A 27,999-nucleotide genomic window follows, 5' to 3' on the forward strand; every position below is an offset into this window, starting at 1 on the left:
TAAGTGCTGGTATATAGACTGACATGTGAAGTGATTCGAAGTTTAGTGATCAAATTAATTAAATATTGTGTAATTTTATGGCTATTTTATTACACGAGTTGCATCCCTTTAACCTTTGATTGCCACGTTGATGTCGTCTGCGCATGACAGTTTGTTTAGATCTATTTCCGCCGCTTCGAAGTTCACAAAATGGACTTTCAATTTATGTTAGTTTCTGTGATGTTTTATGATACCAGGGATTTTGTTTTGTCGTCTGCTGTTTGAACAGACTATTAGCGACAACTTTTGAATTCCATTTATATATATCTTGGTATGGGTGTGGTCATATGAGCCACACTAATCCACTAAAGTCATCGTAATCTGCAGTCATATTGAGAGAACATGGCGGATGCGAATCAGCAACAATACAATCCAAATGGACCCCCTCAACAACCAAATCCACCACAGATGACCATAAACCAGGGTTTGTATATCCATATTACATTTATGACCCGATAAATAGAACACATATATATCTAGTTCGTTAACAAGTCACAAAAGCGACCATGTACGTTGTAGAAAGTGACGTATTTTGATGCGATATTTCAAATTCCACGTTGCAAGGTACACGCGTCTTACTACACGTATTGTTGTTGTGAATTATCATCACTCTACTTTACAGTGTAGAAATTTAAAACACAGACCTGACTGAAATCGTTCTAAACTGATCATCAGGGACAGGTAAGTTGACTATTTATCATGAATGTGGTCGTTTTGTTGTGAAATTCAGTTGAGCATAAAAGTGTTACTTACTTACTTATGGTTACCTATATATGGTGGTTTTCCAACACAGGTCCTCTTCGTCGGACTCTGAACTGTCTAATTGTAGAGTGACTACCAGTTTCGGCCTTGATGTCTGCTTTTTAATCATATAACACATCTTGTGTACTACAGAAAAATGTCCAGCCTATTTTTAAAGGAGTTCATTGATCTAGCATACGCCACACCTTCAGGAAGACTATTCCACAGTTTTGCCTTTTCGCACTGAAACTGTACTTCCTGATGTTCAATTTTGTCCTCTGTACAAGTAGTTTCCTTGAGTTTCCCCTCCCTTGATCTCTGTTTACATGGTCTTTACGCAGTTTGATAGAGTTTGATGATTGATGGTCGTATTCGCCACTTGTAACCGTTTATACTTCTATCATGTCCACTCGGTGGCGTCTATATTTTAGTGTTGATAGCTTTAGTGTTCTCAATCGTTCTTCATATGTGAGGTTTGACATTCCTGGAATCTGTTTTGTTGCTCTCCTCTGTACTCCTTCTCTCATTTCTATGTGTTTCAACTTATATGGGAACCATACGGCGCTAGCATAGGCAAGGTGAGTCTGTACAAGGGTCTTATATAGAGGTATGAAAGATTTTTCATCTAGATGTTGATATATTCTTAAAAGTGCGAACATCAAGTTTGCTTTCTTCACCTTGCCACTTATACTCCTCCTGTACGTTATCTAGAGTGCGTCCCAGTAGTACGTATCTGAAATTGGGGTCCGGATCTTTCTTCCCAATTGCATGTGCTTGCACTTCTCCAGTTGAAATCGCAAGAGCCAGGTGTTACTCCAATCCGTTAGTTTCTGTAGATCTCTTTGTAGTGGTTACAGTGTTTCTGATGTAACATTCAATTAGCTGTATCATTGAAGTAAGGTGGCACTTTGTGAAAGAACATTCTCACTGCAAAACTACTAAAGGTTAATCTTCCACATTCTCCTAAAAGATAGAATGGTCTGGGTCACCCTGGATTTGAAACAAGTGATAAGTCAATTGCAAGACCCCTCTTAAACATCAGTATTGAGATGTATACATACTTTCAAAGGCAAGCACCTGTAAGGAGGTATTTAGCCAGGTGATATATGACAAGTAGTGTCTAATAATTAAGGCTATGTCTCATGTCTACTCATGAGGACTACATTTGTTCAGGAATAACAGTCTTAAAAATTCTAATTTACATGCCATAAACAAAAGTGCTATGTAATATAGTTTTCTTATAGACTACTGAAATTGTCTAATTCAAGGCCATGACCAAGAAAAGTTTAGGGGTGTGTGTGTTAAAATCTAGGTAGGGTCAGAGACCCTAAACAAACTTTTTTTTGCCTTATCCTCCTTGCTATCAATATATAGTATACGTAATACTACTGAATCAAACAGATCGTATGAAATAACTTTATGCACAAATTGGTCTGTCTGTGAATTGAATGATTTCCATAGCCTACAGTGGTTTTTATGGTGAATGCCTATGGGTCTACCATCTATAGTTAAGTTCAGACACTGTAGATAACAAATATATCCATGGCCAAGGCCATTGCACACTCGAGCTTGGGGACACTGCCTAAAGCTATACAAGAAACAAAGCAAGCTAAAAACAACACTCGGCACTTTCTGTATGTGCATATCAGATACCTGTAACAAACTAAATTCCCTTAGAATGTTGTAGAACTGTTTTAAATGATGCCTGTAAATGTGTATACCTGCTGGCAGTGAACCTTTCATATTTAAACCTATACTTTAACCTGTAACCAGAGATTTGCTTGTAAATAATGTTGAACCAAATGCACATAAATCTACAAGCTAATAATGTTTAACCAATGATGAAGGCAAGGCTCACCTGGGTAGAGCTCCTGGGAAACTCTCAAATTGTATCCAACTACGTATACTGATTCAATTGTGAGAATTGTATATATATCTAGATGCTTTGTAAAATGTAAAGTACCTAGTGTAGCTTATTCTAGCTAAATTGGCCAACATGTCTGATGTTGCAAAATATTATTCTTGTACTACTTGATTCCTTGCTAAAGTAATATGTGTGTATAATAGGAGATACATATATTCTAAAAAACATACTGGTATATAATTTGATCATATCTTTCTTTATATACACCAGGAGCTTTCCCTCCAGCACCTGTTGGGTTAGGACCTCAAAGATTTCAAGGACCACCTAGACCAATGAAAGGTATACAGCCTGGTCAAGGATTTCCTGGAATGGGTCCACCACTTCCCAATATGAGACCTCCAGGAAATGCACCAGGATTACCCCCTAATGCAATGGTCCCTCCTCCAATGTCCAGACCAGGTGGTCCACCCCAGACCATGATGGGTGTTCCTCCTACTAGCTATGGAGGTTCTGCACCAAGTGTTAACAATGGACCTGGTTCTAATGTGAATGGATTTGGTGGAACACCACCACCTCTTGTACAGAACTTCAATGGTAATTTGCATCAAGGCAATAGACTTCCACCTCCGCAGAACTTTTCACAACCAGGAGGACAGGGGGTAAACGAACCTTCACAAATGTCAATGGCCTCGAAAAACATGGGACCACCAATGGGGACAATGAACGCTACACAACCTTCATCATTGCCAGGTGGTATTCCTCCTCAGTCAAACACTTTCAACAACATAAGGCCACCAGTTGGCATGATGTCCACCCCAAGTAGTGGACAAGGTGCAAGGCCTTTGATGGGTGGCCCACCAACATCATCTAATACAAGTCAAAAACAACCATTATTAGGTCCACCTCTTGGGCCTCCAACTTCATCAGAGATGCAAGGCTCTGTTGCAGGTAAATTTGATCATTACCATAATTGGCTTTTATTTTCATTTAATTTATTGAATAAGTTGTGTCAAATAGTTTGGAAAAATGTGTACTATGTTATGTATAATATATGGACTTGTATCGTTTTTAGTCTTTATGCAAATATCATACAGCAGTATGGTTTTCATTCTGTTCAAGTGCACGTCAAGTATTAAAGCAAATTTTCAAAGCAGTATAATTAATTATAAGCCCAATTACTTATTAGTACAGTATAATGTAAAAATGTATGAGGTAAAAAATCTATATCGCAAAATAGCTTTAACAACGAACCTGAATAGATATAAAATGCACATGCATGTATGGATGCAAAATTGTGTTGATCAATGATCAATTATGTTGTTCAGATTTAATATAAACAAAGAATTGAAGATCAAATATTTTAATATTCTGATTCTTTCTTCCCAGATATTTTATTGAATGGAAATAAATCTCAAACATTTTTCAATGCTTCATACATACATATATATAGACAAATGTACATGTGCTTTACTGTATCTGCATGATCAGTGCTGTCAATAACATTTGGAGCTTGGGGTCATGATCAGGGTGTTTTAGAAAAAAAGAAAGAGGCACTTTGCATTGACATTACAATCCAAGGTCCCAGGTTAATATAATAATAATAATAATATATATAGAGTATAGATTATACATACTCCGTTACAAATTTGGGGATTGAGGTGACTGGGTCCAAGCTCTCATTGACAACAATAATGTTAATTAAGCTATTCTGTCTGCATGCTTTATATTTTATTGTGTGATCATGACAAAGGCCAGTGTCAGAGTGGTTCAATTTCTGGTATCTTCTTTTTAATGGATGTTTATTGATCTAGGGAGTTAGAGTTGGATTGATATAACATTGATTTTGATGATATTACAAAAGTAATATACATACATGTATATCTCTCATTTAACGACATTCTGTCATGCTTAATATTATACTGTATATATATTATTGAATAGTACTACTTTTTAATGATCATGATAATAATTCTGTCATGCTTATTATATTTATAACACTAAGTGAATAGTACCGCCTCGCTTGATAATAATACCTATGAAAACTGTAGAACATTCATCGTACCTGAATGCACTGTCACAGCTGTTGCCTTTTAGATTCATGAATGGTTGTAAATGCTTGAATCTGCAACCTTATAACAGACAATTAAATTTGGTGTGTGTGTGAAATGTTAGTATAGGTGATATACACTGTATATCAGAGATTCATTTAATACATGTATACACAGATGTAACATCTGCTTGTTTTTTTGTATAGAAAACTAGTACTGTAGCCAACCATTCAGTATTTGCTTGGAGTGATAATAAGCTCCTCAGCAGCATAGCAGAATATTGTGGCAATTGTAATACAAGAAGCCTACCAGGCTCGTATTGCACACCAAGTTATTTGTTTTCTGTCTTAAACTAGAAGATAAATAGTTTCTGCTTACTATAGACCATCTTGTAGTATATATATATAGCCATCTCAGTTTTCTTATTGACAAAAACCTGGTAAAAACACTGTTAACAGTCATAGATCTGCAAGAAAATGAAAGGTTCAAATGTACAGTTGATCTGCTAAAGCAACAAACAAAACTTGTTTCAAAATGAAGTGTGCATGTCTGAATTGACTGCAATTGCATGCGCTACTGTAATATTCAATATACATATAAAATGTATGTGATGGCTCTCAACATGTTTTGCCATAATACCAGTTTTGATATTTTTCCCAAAAACTACATGTATATATATATAATGGATAGTGTACATGACATTGTGTAATTCAATATGTTTATTCAATATGTTTCCACATGCATATTTTCAAAATATGCATACATGCAAAGGTGGCAAATTTGTCACTTTCTTATTACTTTTAATAGCTATAGGTATTACCTGATCAACAAATTCAGCTTTTGTTTGCTTAAAAATGTATTTAGCCGCTGAAGCCCCGCCCTGTTTAATGATTTTCTCCAAATTAAATGTACATGTGTTAAAATTAAACAAGCCTCTGAAGTCCAGACCTTCTTTTGCTCCATATAAATAAGAAACTACTATAAATATGGTTTACCTTGACAAAGAATATGGTACATGTGTAGTGTTTGTTTGATTTCAATTTGGGATCCTTACATTTTTATATAAATTCTTAACTCTGATACATCCAAATATTTGTGGTGCTGTTCCATCTTGCAGCCCAATAGCTGTCATGGACTCATAATAGTCAGAGAAGTAAGAGGCAGTTGCTACAAATATATCTTGCACACAGTGGAGGCGGTCCTTAAATGACCTTAGCTGTTAATAGGACGTTAAACAAAATAAAACAAACTACAAATATTAGTGCATAGCTCGGATATGATAAATAACAACATCACTAACAGGATAGGCCCTAAAACATAAACAAAATTAACTTGTGCCTGAAGCTGTGTAAGTTCAGCTATAGTTACCTGTGCTTGATGTACACATGTATTTTTATTACTTTAAAAGAAGTACATGTACTGATAAACTAAAAAGGAAAGCTTATAACTGCTCTAGATCTGTATACCAAGTAACCTGTATAATAAGATTAATTAATCAAAAAAGACAAAAAAAATAAAAAATAAATTATATGCATATATAATTTTATCTGGTCTTATGATAGCGTAATCTTGAAGCATAGTATTTTCTGGTACTGACTAGTACTGTTGTACATATATGTGTGTCCCCATTATAGAGCGCCCTGGTGGTCTGCCAGTACCCTTTCATGGCCAGGGCCAATACTCTCATCAAGTCGGCATGACACTAACTCCAGGAACACAAAACATTTCAGGTAGTTATCACGGATGTGTACTACAATATTTTTTATTTTGAAAAAAGAACAAAAACATTTGGTTAATGCTATATGCGCATGCATATATATGTTGCAAATGAAATACTTAATGTAATAAATTACACAATTCTAATATATTTAATCATTATTTTATAATTATTACAATTAACTTGAAAAAACCTGATGTGAAGTTCTTTTAGCTCTGGGAATATTTTCAGCATGTTGCATGGCAAAACAATTTAATTATGTAATATCCTCATATTAATTTTCAATTTTACAATGCGATTAATTTTGTCTCCACATCAATTTTGTTGCATCATGGTTTTTAGTTTTCCTACCTGTTCCAAGTTATTAACATTTAAGTGAAAACCGTAAGAAGTAAAAAATTATGTTTCGGTTATTGCAGAGCCCACATCTCGGAAGTCTTCGAGAGCCCCCTCCCCGCTAGGGAATCAGTTATATGATGCTGTCGAGGGACAGTTAAGTGGCATCGAGAGTAAGATATATTTTCATATTTGTTAGAAATGAATACACTTGTAAATAGATCAACATAGAAACGATATGTTTGTAATAAAAGCAGTTATAATAGATTTTGTACAGGTTCATATACATTTAGCACAATATCAGTGAAATATTTTAATGTGTTACATTTAGATGACTTCTGCATTATAAACTCTTTCACCTTCATCAGACAAATGACCAGTAAAGCATACTTACAGTAATTTACAAGTTGTAAAATATGTTCAAGGATTTGGCAACACTGTTATTAGTGTATTAATACACTTTTATTAGTTGTTATATATATGGTACAAAACTAATGTCAAGTCTACAAATCTTTGGAGGTGACAAAAGTCCATATTGTACTTTTTGAAAGGCATCAACTTCAAAGGCACTCAATTATAAATATTGCACTGGCTGTGTTATATGAACCTATATACAATTTTTATATACCAGTGAAGAAATATTTCGAAAGAAAAGTAATCATAATAATTTCTCTACATTGGACAAGTTCTAAAATTTGTAAAATGTAAGTACAAAGTACCGATCATGGATGGTACCTGAATGGTGATTGGCAGTGTATATACAGGTAAGCTAAGATCATTGTACAAGGGGACAATACTCTAGCAGTAATCTACAAATACACAAGCCATTTTTTGGGGGACAATGAAGGAGTTGATATCTGTAATATCAATACTCAGTGCTCTACTGTATGTAAATGTCAATTGTGTATGGGCAATTAACAGTAAAGGATCCTGTAAAGGCTGTATACATCCATCACACTCAAAATTTACCTTACACAGACTTTAAAGAAATGCATAATGTATCAGTCTCAATTATACTAGTTGAACATAAAGCTAGTTCCCTAAATAATATTATCATTCACTTTCAAATACGCTTTATTGACCTTTTGTATTTTGATATTTGTACAGGTAGTTGTAATTGTGTTGTATGTTTATATGTTGCAAATGTTATAAATTGAGTATCTGGGGAAACATACTTTTTTTTTTTTTTTTTTTTTACATTTTATCATGCAAAAGTTTACATTTTATCATGCAAAATCTAGCATGTATGTACATATATGCATTGTGTGACTTAATACAAAATCCAGCATGTCATTTTCAACATGTTAAAGCTGAAGTCTATCCCACTTAATATGGCTTCTCTGTCTTTGAGATATACACAATCTAACAAAGCCATAATAGGAAAGCACTATTCTTTTATAAATGTTGAAATCTTAAAAATATTTTTAAAAAGTGCTCTGTCTATTAGTAAAAGTGCATGCCACCAGTGTATTTGAGTTTTCCTAATTTGAGTACATGTCTTTAATAATAATGAAGCAAAAATGATTTGAATTGGTTGGATGTTTCATTTACAATCTCATAAATGTGAAACCAAATTCATTGGGATGGTCGACTGCTTTAATTTTAAATCTGGTTATAATGATATTTTGTAGTGGCTTAGTATTATATTTAAATTGACATAACGATATACACATACTTATAATTTAAGTTAAGGTCAGTATCCATAACTTGCATTTGTCGTACATATGTACAATATGTAATTATAAAATTATTGAGAAGTAGGAGTCAGAAACTGGTTGAATTTCTCACACAATTATCCAATTTTGTTTTACTTAGTGAAATTATTTAACCAATCCAATAATAGCACATGAGCTCCTATCCAAACAAAATATCGTACATTCAAAAGTATTTGGGGGTAGGGGGTGAACATTGATTGAAAACAAAGATTTGACCAACTTTGTTAATAAAAACTGCATGATGGTCAAATCTTTGCTCATAGGTAGATGATGCCGAGGTTTTTTTATTGTCCATGTTGAAAGATGGTATCATTTCAGGTCTTAATGCAAATGTATTGAAATCATTGGAAGAGCTATTATTGTAAAATGTTTGAAATTTAGAAAATTATGTAAAACCCTATTTCAATCATTTGTTCCTGAAGTTGAGGGGTGGGCTCAATCTAAGAGATTGTTTATCATAACCAATATGATATACAGTTTTATTTGCTGCATTTTTATTTGTCTGATGACATGTGACTGAGAAACCTAGCTAAAATGGATTTCAGTCGTATATGGTAAGTAAATATACTTTCCAATGACAAAATATAACTAAACATCCATCATTTAATTCCAGGTAATACACAGGTGCCAAGCATTATTGGAGGCCCACCTACATCCATGATGGCTCCATCCAGTTTAGGATCAGGTCCATCAAGAACTTTTGGTATGCAGAGTCCTTCATCAGGCCCAACAACAATGTCTGGAGTTCCACCCCGTATGTCTGGTGGCCCTCCCCTTATGTCTGGAGCTCCACCCCCTATGCTAGGAGCTCCACCTATGTCTCGAGCCCTGCCCCCTATGTCTGGAACTCCACCTCTTATGTCTGGAGCTCCACCCCCTATGCTAGGAGCTCCATCTATGTCTCGAGCCCCGCCCCCTATGTCTGGAGCTCCACCCCTTATGTCTGGTGCACCTCCCCCTATATCTGGAGCTCCTCCTCATATGTCTGGAGGCCCACCCAGGTCAATGGCAGGACCTCCATTACCAGGGGGTCCTGGGCAGATGCCATCTGGTGGACTCCCATTACAGCAGATAAGAGGTGTGAATGCTCTAGCTGGCCCTCCTCTTCCTCAAGGGAACACCAACCAAATGACACAACACATTGGCCATCCAGTGGTAAGACCTGATTTCAATTAACAATTATATGATCCCAATATAAATTTAAGTAAGACATTGCTACTAGACCCAAAACTTCGATAAATATTATTTGATATGAAAGAATTTATTTGATTGTCAATAAAAGATTGATTCTACATTCCTAAACATGAATCTAATTGTTGGTTTCTGTGTGTCTTATCCTTGAAAATGTATTTTTGTCATTCCTCTTACTAATATCAAACGTATGAAAATGTAAAAAAAAAAATCTGTTCTAGTGTATCTGAGAATTACACAATTTGCAATCTTCTTCTTGAAATTTCCTCTAACCACAAGACTGAATAACTTTTAATTGTCTTCCATAAGGCTCTCAGAAAACCTTTTGAGTTTTCCATGCATGCTGAGGCTAGGAGTAGACATCTCATTTTGGGCAGGTAAAACTTATCAAGAAGATTGTAAATTGTGTTGTCCTACGCATTGTTCTAAGAACAAAGTAGAAATTTGGCCTTCAAAAAAGGCCAGAAAAAAGCATCTGATAATATGTTATTTACATTGTAATGTCAGTTTGGTTTCAATTTTACAGAACAACCAGAATGCGCAGACTGCACCTTCTAACTCTCCGTATGGTCAACTGCCTATGCAGAATCAGCAACCCCCCCAGGGTCAGGGGTATTTAGGTCAGAGTGGAGGGATGTCAGGACCACCAAGACCTGGCATGCCAGGACAGTCACAGTTTCCCCCAGGTCCTGGCATGGGCCTTCCCAATTCACAAGGAGGATCCAATCAAATGGCACCTCCTTTTGGCCAACCAATGGGAGGACCAGGGGGTGTCGGAAATCCCAACGCAATGAACAGTGGATTTGAAATGTTGAGTTTACAGGTAAGTTGAAAAGTCTGTAACAAATGAGACACTGAGATAGTAGTAGAACACTTTTAAAACATTGCAGGGGACCCTTCAGAAAATGTGTTCACTCTAAGTGTTATTTCTTACAGTTCATTACATTTTTAACAGGACTATATAAGATTCTATCTAAAAATAATTTTAGTAATCAATCTCGTTAATCGCTTTCCTGCTACCATGAGACTGATGATCACCCTGGTGGTGTCAGTTCCTGAGGACTTAGTCATTGGGTCATAACTGGAGATTAATATGTATCATATTAATATACATTTTTTTTTTTTTAAATTGAGAAATAAACATGGTCTTGCCATCAGGACTGATTCAAGGATCTTGCCAAGCCCCTAGAGACTAAAATATCCTCTATGCTTATTTTAATACAAGTAAAAATAAATGATGTTGAAAAACTTGATTTGTGTTAACTTTAAGATAGGTGTACATGAATTGACGTTAATATTAGTATTAATACTGCCTATTTACTACTACCGGTATATCATTGATCTTTTATGATACATCTAGCAAAAAATGAATGCTTAACAACACTAATTTAATGTCTTTCTTCAGGACACTGGAGGAAAGGTTGTGAATCTACTTCAGGAGAAAAGACTGATCCCGGCCAATGGGATAGAGACGCCAAAACCAAAGCTATCGTATGACCATAAAAAAGCAAACTGCAATCCTGAGTAAGTGGTTCTGCAGGGATGCTTTAGTTAGGGATCACAACAGGTCTTATCTTAACAAAAGAGGAATCCCCCCTAACCTACCCCATATTACAATAAATATGTCAAATTTATTTAAATGTAGATTGAAGATATTTAAGGCACCATGTCTTTTAAATAGTATTTTGAATAAGGAAAGTCACTTAAATTCACAATTCAAACAAGTTGTATTAAAATATAGTACACAAATTAATTGAAATAGTATCAATTTTGCTATCGAACAGTACACCTTTTTCAAAATATAAGTTTTCCCACCTCATAAGGAGAATTGATATTATTAAACAGTGAGCTTCTTCCACCCCATAAGGAAAGTGAACATTAAACAATTCAAGGGTGTTTTCCCTATCCCTGTAAATAGATATTACACAATCAAAGGGAGCTGTTCCCACCTTATGAAAAGGGAAAGTTAGTAGCCAAAGAAGCCACATGATATCAAAACTACAGGTCACTAATAAAGTCTGCTTTCTTTTGACAAATATTTATTGAATTTTAGTGTTGTATTTTGGCGTAGTCATAATAAAGATTAATTTATGTGGTTATTTTTCAGTGTGTTCCGTTGTACTTTGACGTCGATTCCACAATCCTCATCATTGTTGAGCAAGTCGAGGCTACCATTAGGCATCCTAATTCACCCGTTCAAAGATTTATCGGTATGTTTTTATTTTGAGGAACCTTTACTTTCATTTTAATTCGCCCTGAAAGCAGATTGTGGATAAAAATTTGTGGGTTTGCTTGTGCTGTTTGCTAGCTGGTTTATTAATTACAAGTGTTTAGCTAAGTTAAATAAAAGAGCATGCTTTATTTAAAAGCTATTTGGGTTTCCTGCCTATTTTAAAATGGAGCATGGTTACTGAATTCATTAGGGCTGCCCAGAGTACCTGCTTTAGCGCATTATAACAAGCTGTCTTACAGTGTACTTATTACCTTTAAAATCACATGTTACAGAGATCACTTACTGTATGTTTGAAAGCAGTAGTCAAGGCAAACTGCATATACAGTCGAACCTCGTTATCTCGAAGTCGATCGACTTTCAAAACCATACTGGCTGCTGTCCTAGGTTGTGATTTTTACTGGAACTCTTTTATGCATGACCACGCTTTGTGACCAATTTTCATGTTTACACTGTCGTCTGTTTGGGTGTACAAATCATTAAACTGACTCGCAGTAAGTACAGAATACTGTTGATCAACATTGATGAATTTGTTTTTTTATTATGAACAGCATGGTTTTAACAGTCCGGAAACTTTATAGTCTGAAGCTTTATCGTAAATTATTTTTATCGATTTCATTCTTGTCTACTCAGGAAAGATATTCATAACATAAATGGCGAGATGTCATACTTTCGGCTTTATTTGTATCAAAGAATTGATTAGTGACAAAATAAAATTTGAACACAATGAAGTAGACAATGTTTTGATGTTGGATTTACGCTATTGAAACCAATATCTTACTTCGAAGTATCCAAGTGTTTCGACGTTTCAGGGTTCGAATTATCAGAGTTTTATTTACTAAGATAAAGAAGAGATTTGGCCAAGACCGGAGAAATACTTCGAGATAAATGGGGTGTCGAGTTAAAAGAGTTCGAGATAACAAGGTTCAACTGTATTTTTGGAAACGTGCACGTGGGATGATTAAAAAAATTGGGTAATAACCTAGGAACCCTTGTTCATGTACCTGATTTGCTTGGCATAACCAGGTCATGGCAGTCATGTTACCAGGATTGGCCTCATGGAAATGAGTGTTTTTAAATCATTTCTAGCCCACCCACCCCCACCAGAAGATTTGTATATAAATATAAAGGAATTTTTAATTTAAATTTAGAATTAAAGAATTGAAACTTGTGATGGTATGGTGAAAAACAAGAACAGCCTGCTGTCTGGTTGCCTGTTGATAAACTGTAACATTTAAAGCACCTTCTTCCCATGCAAGTCATTAAAGGACACACATAAAGTGTTATCATTGGTTGTAGTTCCTTGATTCAACATTCTGTCTAGTGGTGTTCCCTGAGGAATCTGTCTTCATGTGACCTTAGCTGCTGTGAAGATGTTTAAACCCTGAAAAATATCAAATTCAGTATATTCCCTGACAATTACTGCTTTTGAATGTGTGTTGTCAATTTATAGAACAGCTCTCCAAAAGTCATTTAAGTGATTGACTTTTAGACATTTGTCTTGTTATCTGAAGCAGAGTATCAGTGTCTTATAAGACCTGTGAGATATGTGTGAGGAAATGTGTATCCTTTCCCTCATATCTGTAGACTTGCTGTGGATTATATTACCAATTTCAATAAAAATAGTGCTATGTTTTCCCATTTCATATAGGAACAGGCTGTTGTAAATATTTGGTAAAAAAAAAACCACTGATAAAACATGTATATATATACACCTCCAATGAGATAATGTGTGTGGGATGTTGGGTAATATCTTCGTCCATATGGACTTTGTGAAAGCAATTTTATTTTATAACCCTTTTTCCTTATGTCTCCAAATATCTAGATTTGGGATGATTTTGGCGAGAAAGTAGTAACAATTTTTCAATTGACTTCCACCCCTTCCCTAGTAATGTCTGAAATTCAAAAACCCTAGGTTGTATCAATTTTTAGAGTGCAGACTGCTAGATTTGACATAGGTCTGAATATCCTTTGTATTTCTGTGATCATAATACTACTTACTGTTTTAAATGGTATTGTTGTGTTAGTTTACAAAAATGTGTATTTTTTTGTGTCCACAAATACTATTCAGGCATTATATAACCCTTTCTCCTTTTCTCTCCCATTATTTATAGATTTGCGATGATTTTGGCGAGAATGGAGTAAGAATTTTTAATTTTGACTTCAATCCTTTTCCTAGTAATATCTGAAACAAAAGCATGGGCTGTATCACTGTCTACTGTACAGACTGTGCTGGATTTGTTTATTTTTTGTGAATTACTGTGATCATACTTATTTCTAAAAACACCTAATTGTTTTACTGGTATGTATTTTGTTTGTTTACCAAGCTAACATTTAGCAATTGCAGATTGGTAAATATATTCAATTTAGATATTACAATAATTTTATCAGTAGCGGTTGGAACATCAATTACTTTTCCATATGTGAAAGGAAACCACTGACTTTTGATATGCAGTTTTTCAAATATAGAAATGTATCATGAACCAAAAAATAAAAAATAAAAAAAACAGCCAGAAAGATCAAATATAATTTCTTGTTTTGAATGGAAATATAAGGATAAAAAAACATTTTTTTGATATTTAGAATGGTATGCAACACAGTTCCATTCAAACATTTCTCCATTGCCTGCTACTACACATGCATGTCGTGAGAATATTTTTGAACTAAACTATGTGAAATACTCGTCAATATCAAAAAGAGGCATTTCAATCCTTATGTGTGTTTCAAAATTTTGCATTTAACATTGGCTTAAACTATTTATGTAACAAGTGAAATATTCAGTAACCATGACCTCCTATCTGTCAGGTAAACTTTTAATTCAAATATACTAATGAAATTCTTATGCTTCCATTTAAAAAAAATAAACCCAACAAAATCAAATGACAGTGAAAATCTCCAGTCATGTGGAAGAACTTTTGTCACAAATAAATACATAGTAAGCACATATATATGGAATTATAAAACCGAAAGACTTCAGCCTCAGTTGTCGACAGTTGACAATGATACAGTTTTCACATAATGTATGCTGCTAGTGGGTGAATTTTTTTGTATTGCTTGCTAGGGAGATGGTGGTATCTAGAATGTTCATAAAACTCATAGGCTTAATTAGAGCAGAATATTTTCAGAATATTTTGTTCATTAATGATATGGCTATGTTGGGAGTATGCCATCTATATTTATGAACAATGGTAATGGATGCTTTGTGTTAAATCCCTTTATGTAGTCTCACCACTGGTTTATTATGATACATGCATTTTTTTCCAGAATATCTGCAAAATATGTTTGTTTAATCATCCCCTAAAATGAATGCCCTAACTGAAATTCAAGTCATGTGCAAATGTAATTTTCAACTAAAGTTCAGTTATTTTATTTTGTTCAAATTCCACCAAATTTGCATGGGTTTTTTGTGCTTCTTTTAATAAAAGTTATCTCTCAAAATAAAATTTAAAGGAGTGCATATTGATTCTGTTATGCCAAATTTCTGACAAATTGATACCATTGGTATTCTATATTTTCGATATAAGTTTAAAAACCAAAACTTTGTTTACATAATTGGCACAAACATAGTGATCTTAATTTGATTTGATATGTAGAAAACTTCTAATGCTAGTTGAGTGCATTTAAATTATGGAAATGCCCAACAAAGGTGAGCCCAATTGTTTCAACATTGAGGTATTAAACCCATGCAGATTGGCTGGTGAAATAAGTCACTAAGTTGTACTTTATCTGATTTTCTTAATTGATTGTATAAACATAGTTTGTATTTTGTATTTTCAGCAGCTACCTGTTATACAGTCAAGTGTCATAGTGCGGTGTCGATCCTGTCGGACCTACATCAACCCATATGTGTCCTTTGTTGACCAGAGGCGCTGGAAGTGTAATTTGTGTTATAGAATTAATGATTGTAAGTACATGTGTAAAGATATTCTTAAGTAACTTCTTTAATTTTAAGCATTAGTTAATTTGATTTCTAAAACTGATTTTTTTTTACCTCTATGTTATGTTTTTAATTTGTTGGAAAATGGAAAATGTACTTAATATGGTAGTCTAGATACTGGGCATGCCAACAATGTGGCATTACACTATTAACTTAAACTCTGAAATTTTGCATTGTTGATTTTCATTTTACAAGATAATTTGTTTTTAAAGATGTGCAAGTCTTCTTTTTTCTTCAGGTCTAAAAGTATACAAAATATGAAACAAGTAGCCACATTTTATTACAATTACAATGTAAAATGGGTAGGTTACAACATCTTAATATAGTAGAGTTACATGTATTAATGTTATAGAAAGATGACCTACAACAATTACGTCAAAGACAAAATAGTTAGCAATATAGGCAAAAGTATGCTTTTGTATTTATAACAGTTCTTTTTCTCATTTGGTCAGAAGAGAACTCCTTTTCATTGGAATATTTATGAATATTCATGATTTTTTTTTTGTGTTGGATATATTTGAAAAAAGTTTGTGTAACTGAATGTATTGACATTTAAGTAAATATTAAATTGATTTCTCACGATTGTCAAACACTCTTTTTTCTTTGTCCATTTCAGTGCCGGATGAGTTTCAGTTTGATCCTGTTAGTAAAACCTATGGTGATCCTCAGAGAAGGCCGGAGATTAAATCAGCTACAATAGAGTTTATTGCACCATCTGAGTATATGGTAAGTGCAACAAGTTCTTAGTTTCTGGAGAGAAAAAATCTGAAGAAGTCCACAGAAATCAAATTAACACTTAAAAAACTAATAGATGATTTAGAAATATTCTGCTTATGCATAGGTAAATGGACAAGGATTATCCAGATTAGAAAGGAAAATGCCTGACAATGTATGTACTCATTGATCCACAGCAGACAGTTTTCCTGAACAAGCACATTCCCCGATGTATCCATGCAGGCTTTAACAAAGTGTTCAGTTCTGACATTGAAAACAAATGGCTACTATTCCTGCTTTACTCTTTGAAAATTCACTTTAACCTCTGAAAACAAATGGTGGGAGGGGGGATATTCCTTTGCAAAAACCTAACTGCCATCACATATTTTTCCCAAATCACAAATACCTTTTGCCCGATATAGTACTCTGGAATATATCAACATGGCTTCTTACATATATGTCTACATTTTGATATACATTTGAACCAATTTATCACAGAATTTAAAAACAGAGAGTGTGTTATATAATATCTTGATTTGTTTTAATTGAATTCTATATCAGTTGGGCCAAAGAACTTTGTAACGTACACTGTATATAAAACATCATAACCCTTGTGAGGTTAGAAATAAATTCAGTGATGCTTCTATTTGCAGTTACGACCACCTCAGCCTGCAGTGTATCTTTATCTGTTAGATGTGTCTTTTAATGCAGTAGAAACAGGTTCGTATCATTACCGTGTGTTATGTGTGCTGTTAAATTTCAGGTATATATGGATAATGTGTGTATGGATACCATATGTTTTCCTGTTAAATACCAAGATGGGCATTTATGAAACCGTATGTGTTATCAAGTTTAATTGTATTTTTGCTTATGCTAATTTATTAATGTGTGAATATGTTCAAAGAGCTTCATCATAAATAATTTCATGGTGTAATTTAACGTTTTTATGTGATTTAGTTTTAAATCTTGGTTTTATTAATTAGAAATTAATTTCTTAGCTTGATAACACCATATTTGATGGGATATAAAGTTGGAATTGAAGTTGAAACAAACCCATGTTTACCATACAGGATACTTAAGAATATTTTGCCAAACTCTACTGGATGAGCTGGACAAGATTCCCAAAGACAGCAGGACACAGGTGGGGTTTCTGGTATACGACTCCTCACTCCACTTCTTTAATCTGGCCGCAGGACAGTCACAGCCACAGATGCTTATCGTCTCTGACCTAGAAGGTATGCTGTTATATATGGTGACAGAGCCATATGTGTAAGAAGATTAATATATTACATGGGCATACCTATCTACCCATGATTAAACTTGGGCATCGGTAGTTTTCTTTTCTGTTATTTGTAGTCACAATAGAGATTCTAGAAGAACACCAAGTTTAAATTGAAACTTTGCTTTTTTATTTAATTCAAAACTTTAACAAAGTGATCTTTTCCTTATTTGTGTTTTACCCTACCCTCATGAGATGTTGAGCTGTTCAAATTGCCTTTCAGCTGCATTGTGTAATCTGTCTTTAACAATTATTTTGTCTCAATTTCCTCGACCGTCAGTTGATAGGTTTTCTGCAAATTTCACAAGTACGTTTCTTTCGGTCCTCATTTCAATCATTTCAAAATGACAAAGCTTTAATTATTTACCTGTCCAAATAGAATAAATGTTGGAGTGTAGTCACACATATGTTATGTTTTATTTACCATTCCCTCCTTTGCAAATTCCTTTATTTGTAGTGCAGTTGATGTTGACACTAAGTTATGTTTAATTTAAGAAGGACCTGCTACCATGCTGTTTGTTCTGTTTTAGATGTGTTCTTGCCCTGCCCAGACAACCTACTGGTGAACCTACAGGAAAGTAAGGAGCTGGTCATTGACCTGCTCAATCAGCTGCCCAACTTGTTTGAGGGTAACATGGAAACTGGCAGTGCCCTGGGACCAGCACTCCAGGCTGCATACAAACTCATGGTGGGTCTCAAGATAAACAATGTTAAGAAATAGTTTTATAAATCATCTTTCTTGACTGATGTTGAACTTGCTACATTCAAAGTTTTTATGGATTGTTTTTGAGTTGTTTTCCCTGTTATTTTAGTCATCAAATGGTGGGCGTGTCACAGTGATGCAGACCGTATTACCAACCGTAGGGCCAGGTGCCCTTCAGGCCAGGGAGGACTCCAATCAGAGAACAACCAAGGTACATACCATGTTAATAGTTAAACAAATGTGTTATATTTTAATATTGAGAAGAAATGGTTTTACACCATATCTGTTATTATAAATAGTTGAAAAACGGAAAATGTTTTGTTTAATACTCCAGCTCCAAAAAGTGAGATGTATAATGTGTTTGTTTCATCAGTGCATGTGCTTTGTCAATCCATTTGACCTGATACAAAAGGATATCTTTTACATCAAGATATCTGGTTTTGGACTTTAACTATGGTCAAGCAATGTGTTGCATATAGAAATACAGCCACTGGGACATCGATCAGCCTGACATTAGGCCTTGATCTACAGTACCAACATACAGTTTCCTAGGCAACCAATTCAAGTGGAGAGTTCCTACTTTGTATGCATATACATCTCATATTGTTACACCTCAAGTGAATTTCTAGCCATTTGATTGGTTGGGAGAAAATTAAACAAAAATCTCTGTCATACTCTGAAAATACATTGGTTTTAAGGGGCGCGGATGATATTGCCATGAGACAGTGAAAAATATCACATGTGCCAAAAATGTGCTTTCACCGCTTCGTTTCCCCACCGTGATGGTCACAAGAACGTTTGACGGCAACAGACAATTTTATCAAGCGCCAGTGCGATAGCGATTGTCAACAGCAGACTATAAACAAACAAGATGTCATTATCGAGGTTTGCTGCCGTTTCTGAGCAACAAAGACTTGGTGTAACAAAATAGATATGACATTCATTAGCAGGGGACAGGGAATATTATCAACCCTCAAAAACCCATTGTCACCCTTGGCTTCGCCTGCGGTGACAATGGTTTTCTTGGGTTGACAATATTCACTGTCACCTGCTAATGAATGTCATATTTATATACTGTTAATCAAAGTGACACTGTTCTAACTAGAGAACGATCTAACTCACTTCATTAGTATGTAATACACAAGTAAAAAAACAAAACCCTGTCTGAGCACCTTTTGTTCAAACTAGTGTTTCTATTGAGCAACAAGACACTGTCTGTGCATGCATATTTATTTGGAAGCTAGGCAGTGATTGGTTGTTGGTTTTTGGCATGTGTAACTGTATTTGATGGAATAGCCAGACCACAGTAAACGGATGATTATTCAACTCTACCTGCACTTTAATCACATTTAAAATTCCAGGTGCTAAATTGTTTTACATTAATAACAATCAATTAACTGCATATAACTAGCTTTATTAAAGGGACATCACGTGAAAAGGCGTTTTTTTTTTAATGAATGTATGTATTGTATGCACTTCCACTTATGTTACCTCGCTATCCCCATATTCATAGTCCGTTCCAAATGTCCAGTTTGACCACTTGAATTGTTCGGGAAAGCCCGGCTAAAAATAGCGCCGATAACGTCACCTGATTAGGCAGCAAACACAAGTGGTGCGAGCGAGATGAAACGGTTTACAAAGGGGCCCTCAGAGAGGGGCCGTCAGGCAACTGCAACTTCTTACCGCACTATGAAACCAAGTTATATGATTTCTAATTCCGTATTCAAACTTATTGAACAGTAATTATTCATCATCAGAAGTTAATTGCACACTTGCCAATATTAAGAATTTAAATTTATTTAGCTTTTAACATAAATTTGTTGCCAATAAAATTAAACAAAGGATGGGGCACAAGTTTTTACAATTTATCACAGCCTTCTCCCGTGACCGGTACAGGTGGTACGGGGCTAAACACTCCCTCAACAATGGGACAAACCTTTCTGTAAAAAGGAATATTCACGAGACGAATATCCCTTTTCAAATGTTTACATAAAGTGCATATATGCAATGACAAACTACACGCGAATATAAAAAGGAAACGTTTGTGAATTTATTTATTACATTAAACAACTCAATGTCTTTGGCCATTTTTTTTCTAGACCATGAATATAAATCTATGTATACTCTCTTTCCCACTTTCACTGTCTCCAAACGCTAACATTTAGGAAGTCATATTAACCATCACACACAATAAACTGTATGGCAAAACCACTACGTGTACATGTAGAATATGTGTCAATAAGGAACGTGTTGAGATACTTGATAATTATATTTTTTCAATACTTTACAGAGATTAAAGCATACTTTTAAATGGACCTTTTTATGCTGAGACAACTTTTCTTTAATCAGTTCCTTTGGTCCGAAACAGAAGCCGTAGTTATCGGCAGCACGCGCCATTTTTATAACGTAATCAAATATTTTTTCCCCTGTTTTCAATACGTATTCCGATTCTATCTGAAGTCGAAAATTTATTCTTTATAGAGAAAAGGTTGTTACATGATCATACATTCTAAGTCAACATCATATGAAAACATGAACTGTTGAAAAATTACGATTTAAAAAAAAAGTGTTATGCGATCCTATTTACTAGAAGTAGGTTCTCCTTCCTCAGTTATTCATCCTGGTCCGTCATTTTGACATTTTTAATCTAGCTGCGATAACGTAGCTTTCTGACGAAGAGCGATTTTTTTTTTATATATTGCGTCGTCGCGCCAGGGCAGGCCGGGTATTATATTAGTACTAATTTAAAACTTGCATGTCAAAACAAAAAACAATCGTTTAATTCAGCAATATAATTAAATCATACCATTTTACTGATCCCGGTAATATTATAAATTATGTAAATCTAATAGCGCACGTATCTCATTTGACCCCGAGCACCGACAGAGGATCAGAGAACAGAATACGCCGTGGCCATCACAGCAGTTATCCCTTGGGGGGCCTCATGGCAAAATCAAACTAACCAGTCACTTATCCCTTTCGTTTGCATAAACCACTGTATAATTATAAAAAACACAAAGTAAACTCTCTCCGATACATGCCCATTAACATATTAAACTAAGTTCATCTGTGTTCAAACTCACACAATGATACTAGCGAGGTTAATAGTTTTAGATATTTATTCATAACATAAACAGCGCTAGCATTTCTGTCGATTTTATTTCAGCTTAACCGGCCGCTATCCGGAAGAAAACATGCACCGTACTGACTGCTAGGGCAGTTATTTTCTGCTTTGAATACTTCCCACTGGCAATAATGATTCCGTAACGTACCCCTTGCGCTATCTTTTGACCATTTGGCAACTATTCGCTTCGTAGCTGACACGGTACAACACTTTTCTTTGGCTTACTTCACACGGCCAGTCATTTTGTTTACAAAGAAATGGTGTGCTATGCGCATGTGCTAGTAGAGGGAAATCCCTGAACAAAACGTTGGTCAGACAGGTAGAAATACCGATGATTATCTTAGATTTAATCATTTTTATGAATCTATTTCAGCCAAATCCGATCGGCATTTTCCATAAGGAGTCTCACTTGATATGTTTATGTAGTATTTGGAAAAAAGACAAAAAAAAGTCACTTCAGCGTGATGCCCCTTGAACATAATTACAACATTGTTATCTTACAGGTGTGCAAGGGTATCCATGAACTTCTCTTTTTTTGGCAGAACTTTTCATAGATATATTTCATTGCTTTCAGAATGTTTCAAATCTGGGTCCTGCCACTGATTTTTATAAGAAATTGGCCCTGGATTGTTCAGCTCAGCAGACCGCTGTAGACCTATTCATGTTGAATGGCCAATATGCCGACCTAGCCACAGTCTGTAAGTAACACTGCTATTGAGTTTGGCTAATATCTGGTGGCACGTGGCAAGTAGTTTTGAGTGTCATTTAAACGTATGTTTAGTCGCAGGTAGGCACATTTATAGTGCTTTGAAGATAAAATGCATTTGTTGGACCTTTGGTATATTGTATAAAAAAATAATATTTACAAGGTTGATGGGTACTTATCTATCTTATAGGTGTATGGGTTTGATATATATTAAGTCTAATTTTACCTGTAAAGGTACGATCACTTGTGCAGTAAATTCATACTGCACAAGTTATTAAACAATATAAACATCTTCTGCAAAAATAATCATGTATACACTGTTGTTATAGTTTGGCGCATTCTGCTTGTCACGATTATTCACACTGTTTGTTCCAGCTTGTATATCCAAGTACTCTGGTGGGACTGTGGAGTATTACCCATCCTTTCATGCAGTCAAGAATAGATCATTAGCAGATAAATTTGAAGAGGATCTTCGGAGGTATTTCACCAGGAAGATTGGATTTGAAGCAGTTATGAGGATACGCTGTACTAAAGGTAAGTACATATCTTAATTCGATCCTTTGATGTCGGCAACATCAGCTCCTTCATTTCAAAACTGTTTGTCTACCAAAGAAAGAGTCACCTATTTGTTTTTCTCATGGAGCTTTTGGAATGTTGTTTTCAGTTTACCTGACCTCTGATTTTTGTATGGTAATAGCTGTAGGAACGTCATCTTCAAAAATTTGTTTATGGCAAATTTCTAATACTTCTTCCAATTTGATTGATATTCTACAAAAGATAGAGAATTTAAACACCTCAGCTTTATATATTATATTATATAATTCCAGGACTAAGTATACATACTTTCCATGGCAACTTCTTTGTACGGTCAACTGACCTGCTGTCTCTACCAAACATCAACCCTGATGCTGGGTTTGGGATGCAGATGTCCATAGAGGATTCTCTCACTGAAACCAGCACAGCCTGTTTCCAAGCTGCCCTTCTATACACTTCTAGTAAAGGTAAATACCCTAAAAATCTATCAAGTCAATGTATATCAGCACTTATTTTTGTGTAAATGAGTGAGGTGATACAGTCAAAACTTAAATATTTTGTAGATTTGTTCAGACACAAATAATAATAATAATTAAAATGTGTCTTTGTTCCTCTCACAAATTAAAATTCTGATGTCGTTAAAAGGACAAGTACAATGTATTAAAACTATTCCTAAATATTGACTTGACATTTTCTATTTTTATCCAGCATTCATTTAAAGTGTCTGTGAAAATAAGTTGTTTCTAAATTGGTGTTGATTTTGATAATGCATAGATAGTAGCGTTTAATATTACTTATTTATATATTGTATGAATATGTTTATGAATGTGAAACAAATTTATGAATTGAAATATTGTTTTGATATGCGTTTGTGAAGTTGAAACGAATATGTGAATTGAAATATTGTTTTGATATGTTTTGTGAAGGTGAAACGAATATACGAATTGAAATATTGTTTTGATATGTGTTTGTGAAGGTGAAACGAATATGTGAATTGAAATATTGTTTTGATATATGTTTTGTGAAGGTGAGAGGAGGATACGAGTTCACACCATGTGCCTACCTGTGACAAACCAAATCAGTGAAGTGATCGCGGGAGCTGACCAGAAGGCCATCATTAATCTCCTAGCTAAGATGGGTGTGTGGGAAATCATTTTAACAATCTTTATGCTTTCTTGTGTAACTGAATCTCAAATTAATTTGTCAATTACTGGGATGATAGTCAACTGTAAACATATGTCCATTTATGATATATTTAGGATCAAAGTCCAGGTTTATTCAGGATCAAAGTCCAAATATGACCTAATACATGTTACTGATTTTATATTTAAAACTATATTTGCAGGTGCTGATCGCAGTGTCACATCCAGCATGTCTGATGCACGTGAGGCATTAATTAATGCTGCTATAGACTCGCTGTCCTCATTTGGAAATACCCTGCCTGCCTCACAGAGAATGGGTTGTCTTCCCACATCATTTTCCATCAGATTACTCCCCACTCTAGTCCTTGCTCTGCTCAAAAGTGTAAGTCTCATCACTAGGGAGTGTGGTTATCCAAATTTCTGATTCCTTTTACATCTATTGCAGGCATTGTGAGAAAAATGTTTGCTTTATACTTTAAGCAGTAATATTATTCCAGCATTGAATTGTGCATGCATATACAACACTAAATATTTGTTACAATTTGATCTACTACAGAAAAGTCTGGTTCTCATTTACATGGAATGACTGGTTTATCAAGTGTATGTCCAGCATTTGGGGAGCTAATCCTGGCAGATTCTTTAAGTGTTGATGCAGACCTTGAAATTCTTTACCAAAACCTTGATCTGATCAATAGATTTATTCTACTAAACCTTTTTTTTTCAAACCGTTAGCAGTATGATGAATAAAAGCTGCCAAGAAATGCTGAAATCTTCATGGTACCATGATAGAAATGTTTCCAGTGTATCAATCTTTAAAGACAGTAGATTTATTTCTGGAAAAATTAACTTCATGGTTGATTATAGACTGCTTTACTAAATAGGCAAGTTATGTGACCGATTTAATGCGGGAATTCCTTTTGGAGAATGTATATCTTTGTCATTGTAGTCTGCTTTCCGTCACGGTGTCAACACTCGACTGGATGACCGCGTGTTTGCATTACAACAATGTAAGAGCCTGCCTTTGCAGTACCTGCTCCAGACAATATACCCAGACTTGTACCCTGTACACAACATCGACGGCTGTGTAAGTACTAAAAGATAGCTTTGTAAATCTGTATACCCCTACAACGAAGTTAGGGGGGTATACTGGAATCACCCTGTCTGGATGTCGTCCACAGTTATTTGTCCGGAAAACTCCTCCTTAACTAACTGGTGGATTTCATTGAAACTTTGCATGAATGATCAGTATCTTATGTAGTTGTGCACTGGCATTTTAATTTGGGATTTCAACCCTTTTTGATGGAGTTATGCCCCTTTGTGCGAAATACTTGTCTGAGCAACTCCTCTTTAACTAACAGTGGATTTCATTGAAAGTTTGCATGAATGATCGGTATCTTATGTAGTTGTGTACTGGCATTTTAATTTGGGATTTTGACCCTTTTTGATGGAGTTATGCCCCTTTGTGCTAAATACTTGTCTGAGCAACTCATCTTTAACTAGCAGTGGATCTCATTGAAAGTTTGCATGAATGATCGGTATCTTATGTAGTTGTGCACTGGCATTTTAATTTGGGATTTCGACCCTTTTTGGTGGAGTTGTGCGAAATACTTGTCCGAGCAATTCCTCCTTAACTAACAGTTGGATTTGTGCACCAGCATTTTTATTTGAGATTTCGACCCTTTTTGATGGAGTTATGCCCCTTTGTGCGAAATACTTGTTTTATTTAGATAAGCAAAAGCATGGGCCCCAAACCTCTTGTTTGGTGCCTAGAATTGGAGGAAACATGTATTACAGCTTTATATTGGAGAAAATATCTGCATTACATCTTTCAGCAAAACTTGTTCATATGGGCAAACAAGTTTTGGTTTGCAGGTATGTTTTGGCATCGAGAGGGAGTACAGGAAGTATGTGAGTGACCTATATACTTAAAAAAGTGTACAGCTCAGCCAATAAAGAAATCATTACTGGTGGGAGACTATATTGCTTTGCATTAGTAAGCCTTTAGCTTACAGTTGTAGTCATTACAATTATCAGTTGCAGATAGAGACAACTGTAATATTGGATAATAATGTCTGTTACTACCGTTTTAAAAAAAAAATGTGAAATTCAATTTATTTTTTTTACCTTATCCTCCTGCAGCCTGTGGATGTGATTGATGATGAAGAGATACCAAATCCTGTGCTTTTACACTTGTCCTCGGCAAATGTTGACCGCCAGGGCGTGTATCTATTGGATGCCTATGACATGATGTACTTATATGTGGGCAGTGCCACCAGCAACCAGTTTTGTCAGGATGTGTTCAATGCACCCAACTATCAGTCCATCATGGACGGATTGGTATGTAGACCTCGCTCACAAGATCCTGTTTCTTTTCAAGTGTGAAATATGTAAACAATAGTTCCAAGATTCATAGAAGGAAAGCTGTGGTTTTTACAAACATTACTAACATTTTGTATGTTAGTCTGTAGTAATAGTTTCTGTTGGAGTTTGTGATATAGTTGTATCAAGAATAATGTGGAACTTTCAGGTTGTAGGCTACACAACCTCAAAAGTAAGATTCTATATGCAGATAAGCTGAAAATTTAAATATATGTAGACTAAAAGAGATAACATGTCATTTTTTGTCTCATTTACAGATTGATTTACCCGATTTAGATAATCCTGTGTCAGAAAAACTGCGCAACTTTGTAAGCTTTTTAATGGACAAAAGACCTGGAGGCTGTAGTTTCCTAGTCATCAAGTAAGTTGGATTACAACTTTCAATGTTATTAGCTAGCAAAATATTTTGCATTAAATCAATTAAAAATATTATAAATCAGTGTGTATCTACAAGATGTCCGTTTTTAATTTCAACCCAATGCAATTCAACAAAATATTTCAATATCTGAGAAGTCTTGTTAAATTTTGATGAAAGTTTCAGAAGAGAAATAATCCTGTACATACTTTAAAATCTTTTCTGATATCTCAATTTCAGAGAAGAAAGTAAAAACCGCCTGACATTCTTTGGATACATGATTGAGGACAGAACAGAGTCCACCATGTCTTACTATGAGTTCCTACAGCACATACAAAAGCAAGTGAAAAGTTGACGACGGCCATGAGCTTTTAGAACGTATTTAACAAAGGCATCGAGGCAGTGCTGGACTATATTGAATAGACAGACACATTAATGGACAGTGACACACCTGATCATTGTGATACTAGATAGAGAAGCCAGTTGTTGCCCTACAGCTGTAGTGGGACTTGATATCTAATTGGTCCCTGTGATAAATTACATGATAGACTGGATCTTTGGTAAGGCTTCCAGAGTTACGAGGAATTCTACGCGAGGTTCTCATCACTTATTGAGAAATCGAGAGTATTGCATTCAAATTTTAATGAATAGCCTGTGATAGATACAGATTGAATTAAAGATGTATTATCAACGCAAACAGTATAATGATAGTAGACCAATGACATGACAGTATAATTTATAAATATTTTGAAAGAGCACCTGTATAACTATGAGTATGAAACATGTGATACTGGTTCTTGCATGAACATAGTAGGCAGATTTTATATCACATGCTATTGAACCCAGATGATGATATAATTCATAACTTAGGTATTTAAATGATTTTTTTTTTTTAATCACAAATAAATGCATACTGAAGAATGAAATGGACTTGATTGATGTTTTAAATTAGTATGCCCAGATTCATCAGTTGACTGTTTTGAGAAAGTGTTTAACATTGTTCCAATAATATAACAATAGATCAGCCATCAGAGGCAACATTATATTATTGTAGGTCATACAAAAGTCATCGTTTATTGTACACAGACCATTAAACTAAAAGTATTACAGGGCAGCATCTGAAATAAGTTTCAGTGTATTTCTTCCAGTGGTTCAGAATTGGTTCAGAATTCTTCCAGTGGTTCAGAATTCTTCCAGTGGTTCAGAATTGGTTCAGAATTCTTCCAGTGGTTTAGAATTGAAAAA

General features: G+C 34.9%; 1 protein-coding gene across 4 annotated transcripts; it reads left to right on the top strand.

Moving 5' to 3' along the window:
- Nucleotides 1-154: 154 nt before the first annotated feature.
- On the top strand, nucleotides 155-27,964 carry LOC110459512 (protein transport protein Sec24A-like). Of its 4 annotated transcripts, XM_021511812.1 has the most exons (24): nucleotides 155-463; nucleotides 2,915-3,592; nucleotides 6,327-6,422; nucleotides 6,829-6,918; nucleotides 9,074-9,615; nucleotides 10,178-10,474; nucleotides 11,057-11,175; nucleotides 11,759-11,861; nucleotides 13,996-14,022; nucleotides 15,659-15,785; nucleotides 16,435-16,544; nucleotides 17,186-17,252; nucleotides 17,603-17,767; nucleotides 18,342-18,499; nucleotides 18,624-18,725; nucleotides 22,213-22,336; nucleotides 22,720-22,878; nucleotides 23,172-23,345; nucleotides 23,906-24,016; nucleotides 24,224-24,402; nucleotides 24,967-25,104; nucleotides 26,160-26,357; nucleotides 26,657-26,760; nucleotides 26,995-27,964. In XM_021511812.1, the coding sequence occupies exons 1-24, from the start codon at nucleotides 382-384 to the stop codon at nucleotides 27,107-27,109; spliced, it is 4,065 nt and encodes a 1,354-aa protein (XP_021367487.1). In that variant the 5' UTR covers nucleotides 155-381; the 3' UTR covers nucleotides 27,110-27,964. The 4 variants fall into 4 exon arrangements, with proteins under 4 accessions (XP_021367487.1, XP_021367488.1, XP_021367490.1 ...); XM_021511813.1 differs by lacking the exon at nucleotides 13,996-14,022; XM_021511815.1 differs by lacking the exon at nucleotides 13,996-14,022 and having other exon boundaries at nucleotides 15,662-15,785.
- The last annotated feature ends 35 nt before the right edge of the window (nucleotides 27,965-27,999 follow it).

This window comes from Mizuhopecten yessoensis, unplaced genomic scaffold (genome assembly GCF_002113885.1).
Source record: "Mizuhopecten yessoensis strain PY_sf001 unplaced genomic scaffold, ASM211388v2 scaffold10089, whole genome shotgun sequence".
Lineage (NCBI taxonomy): Eukaryota > Metazoa > Mollusca > Bivalvia > Pectinida > Pectinidae > Mizuhopecten > Mizuhopecten yessoensis.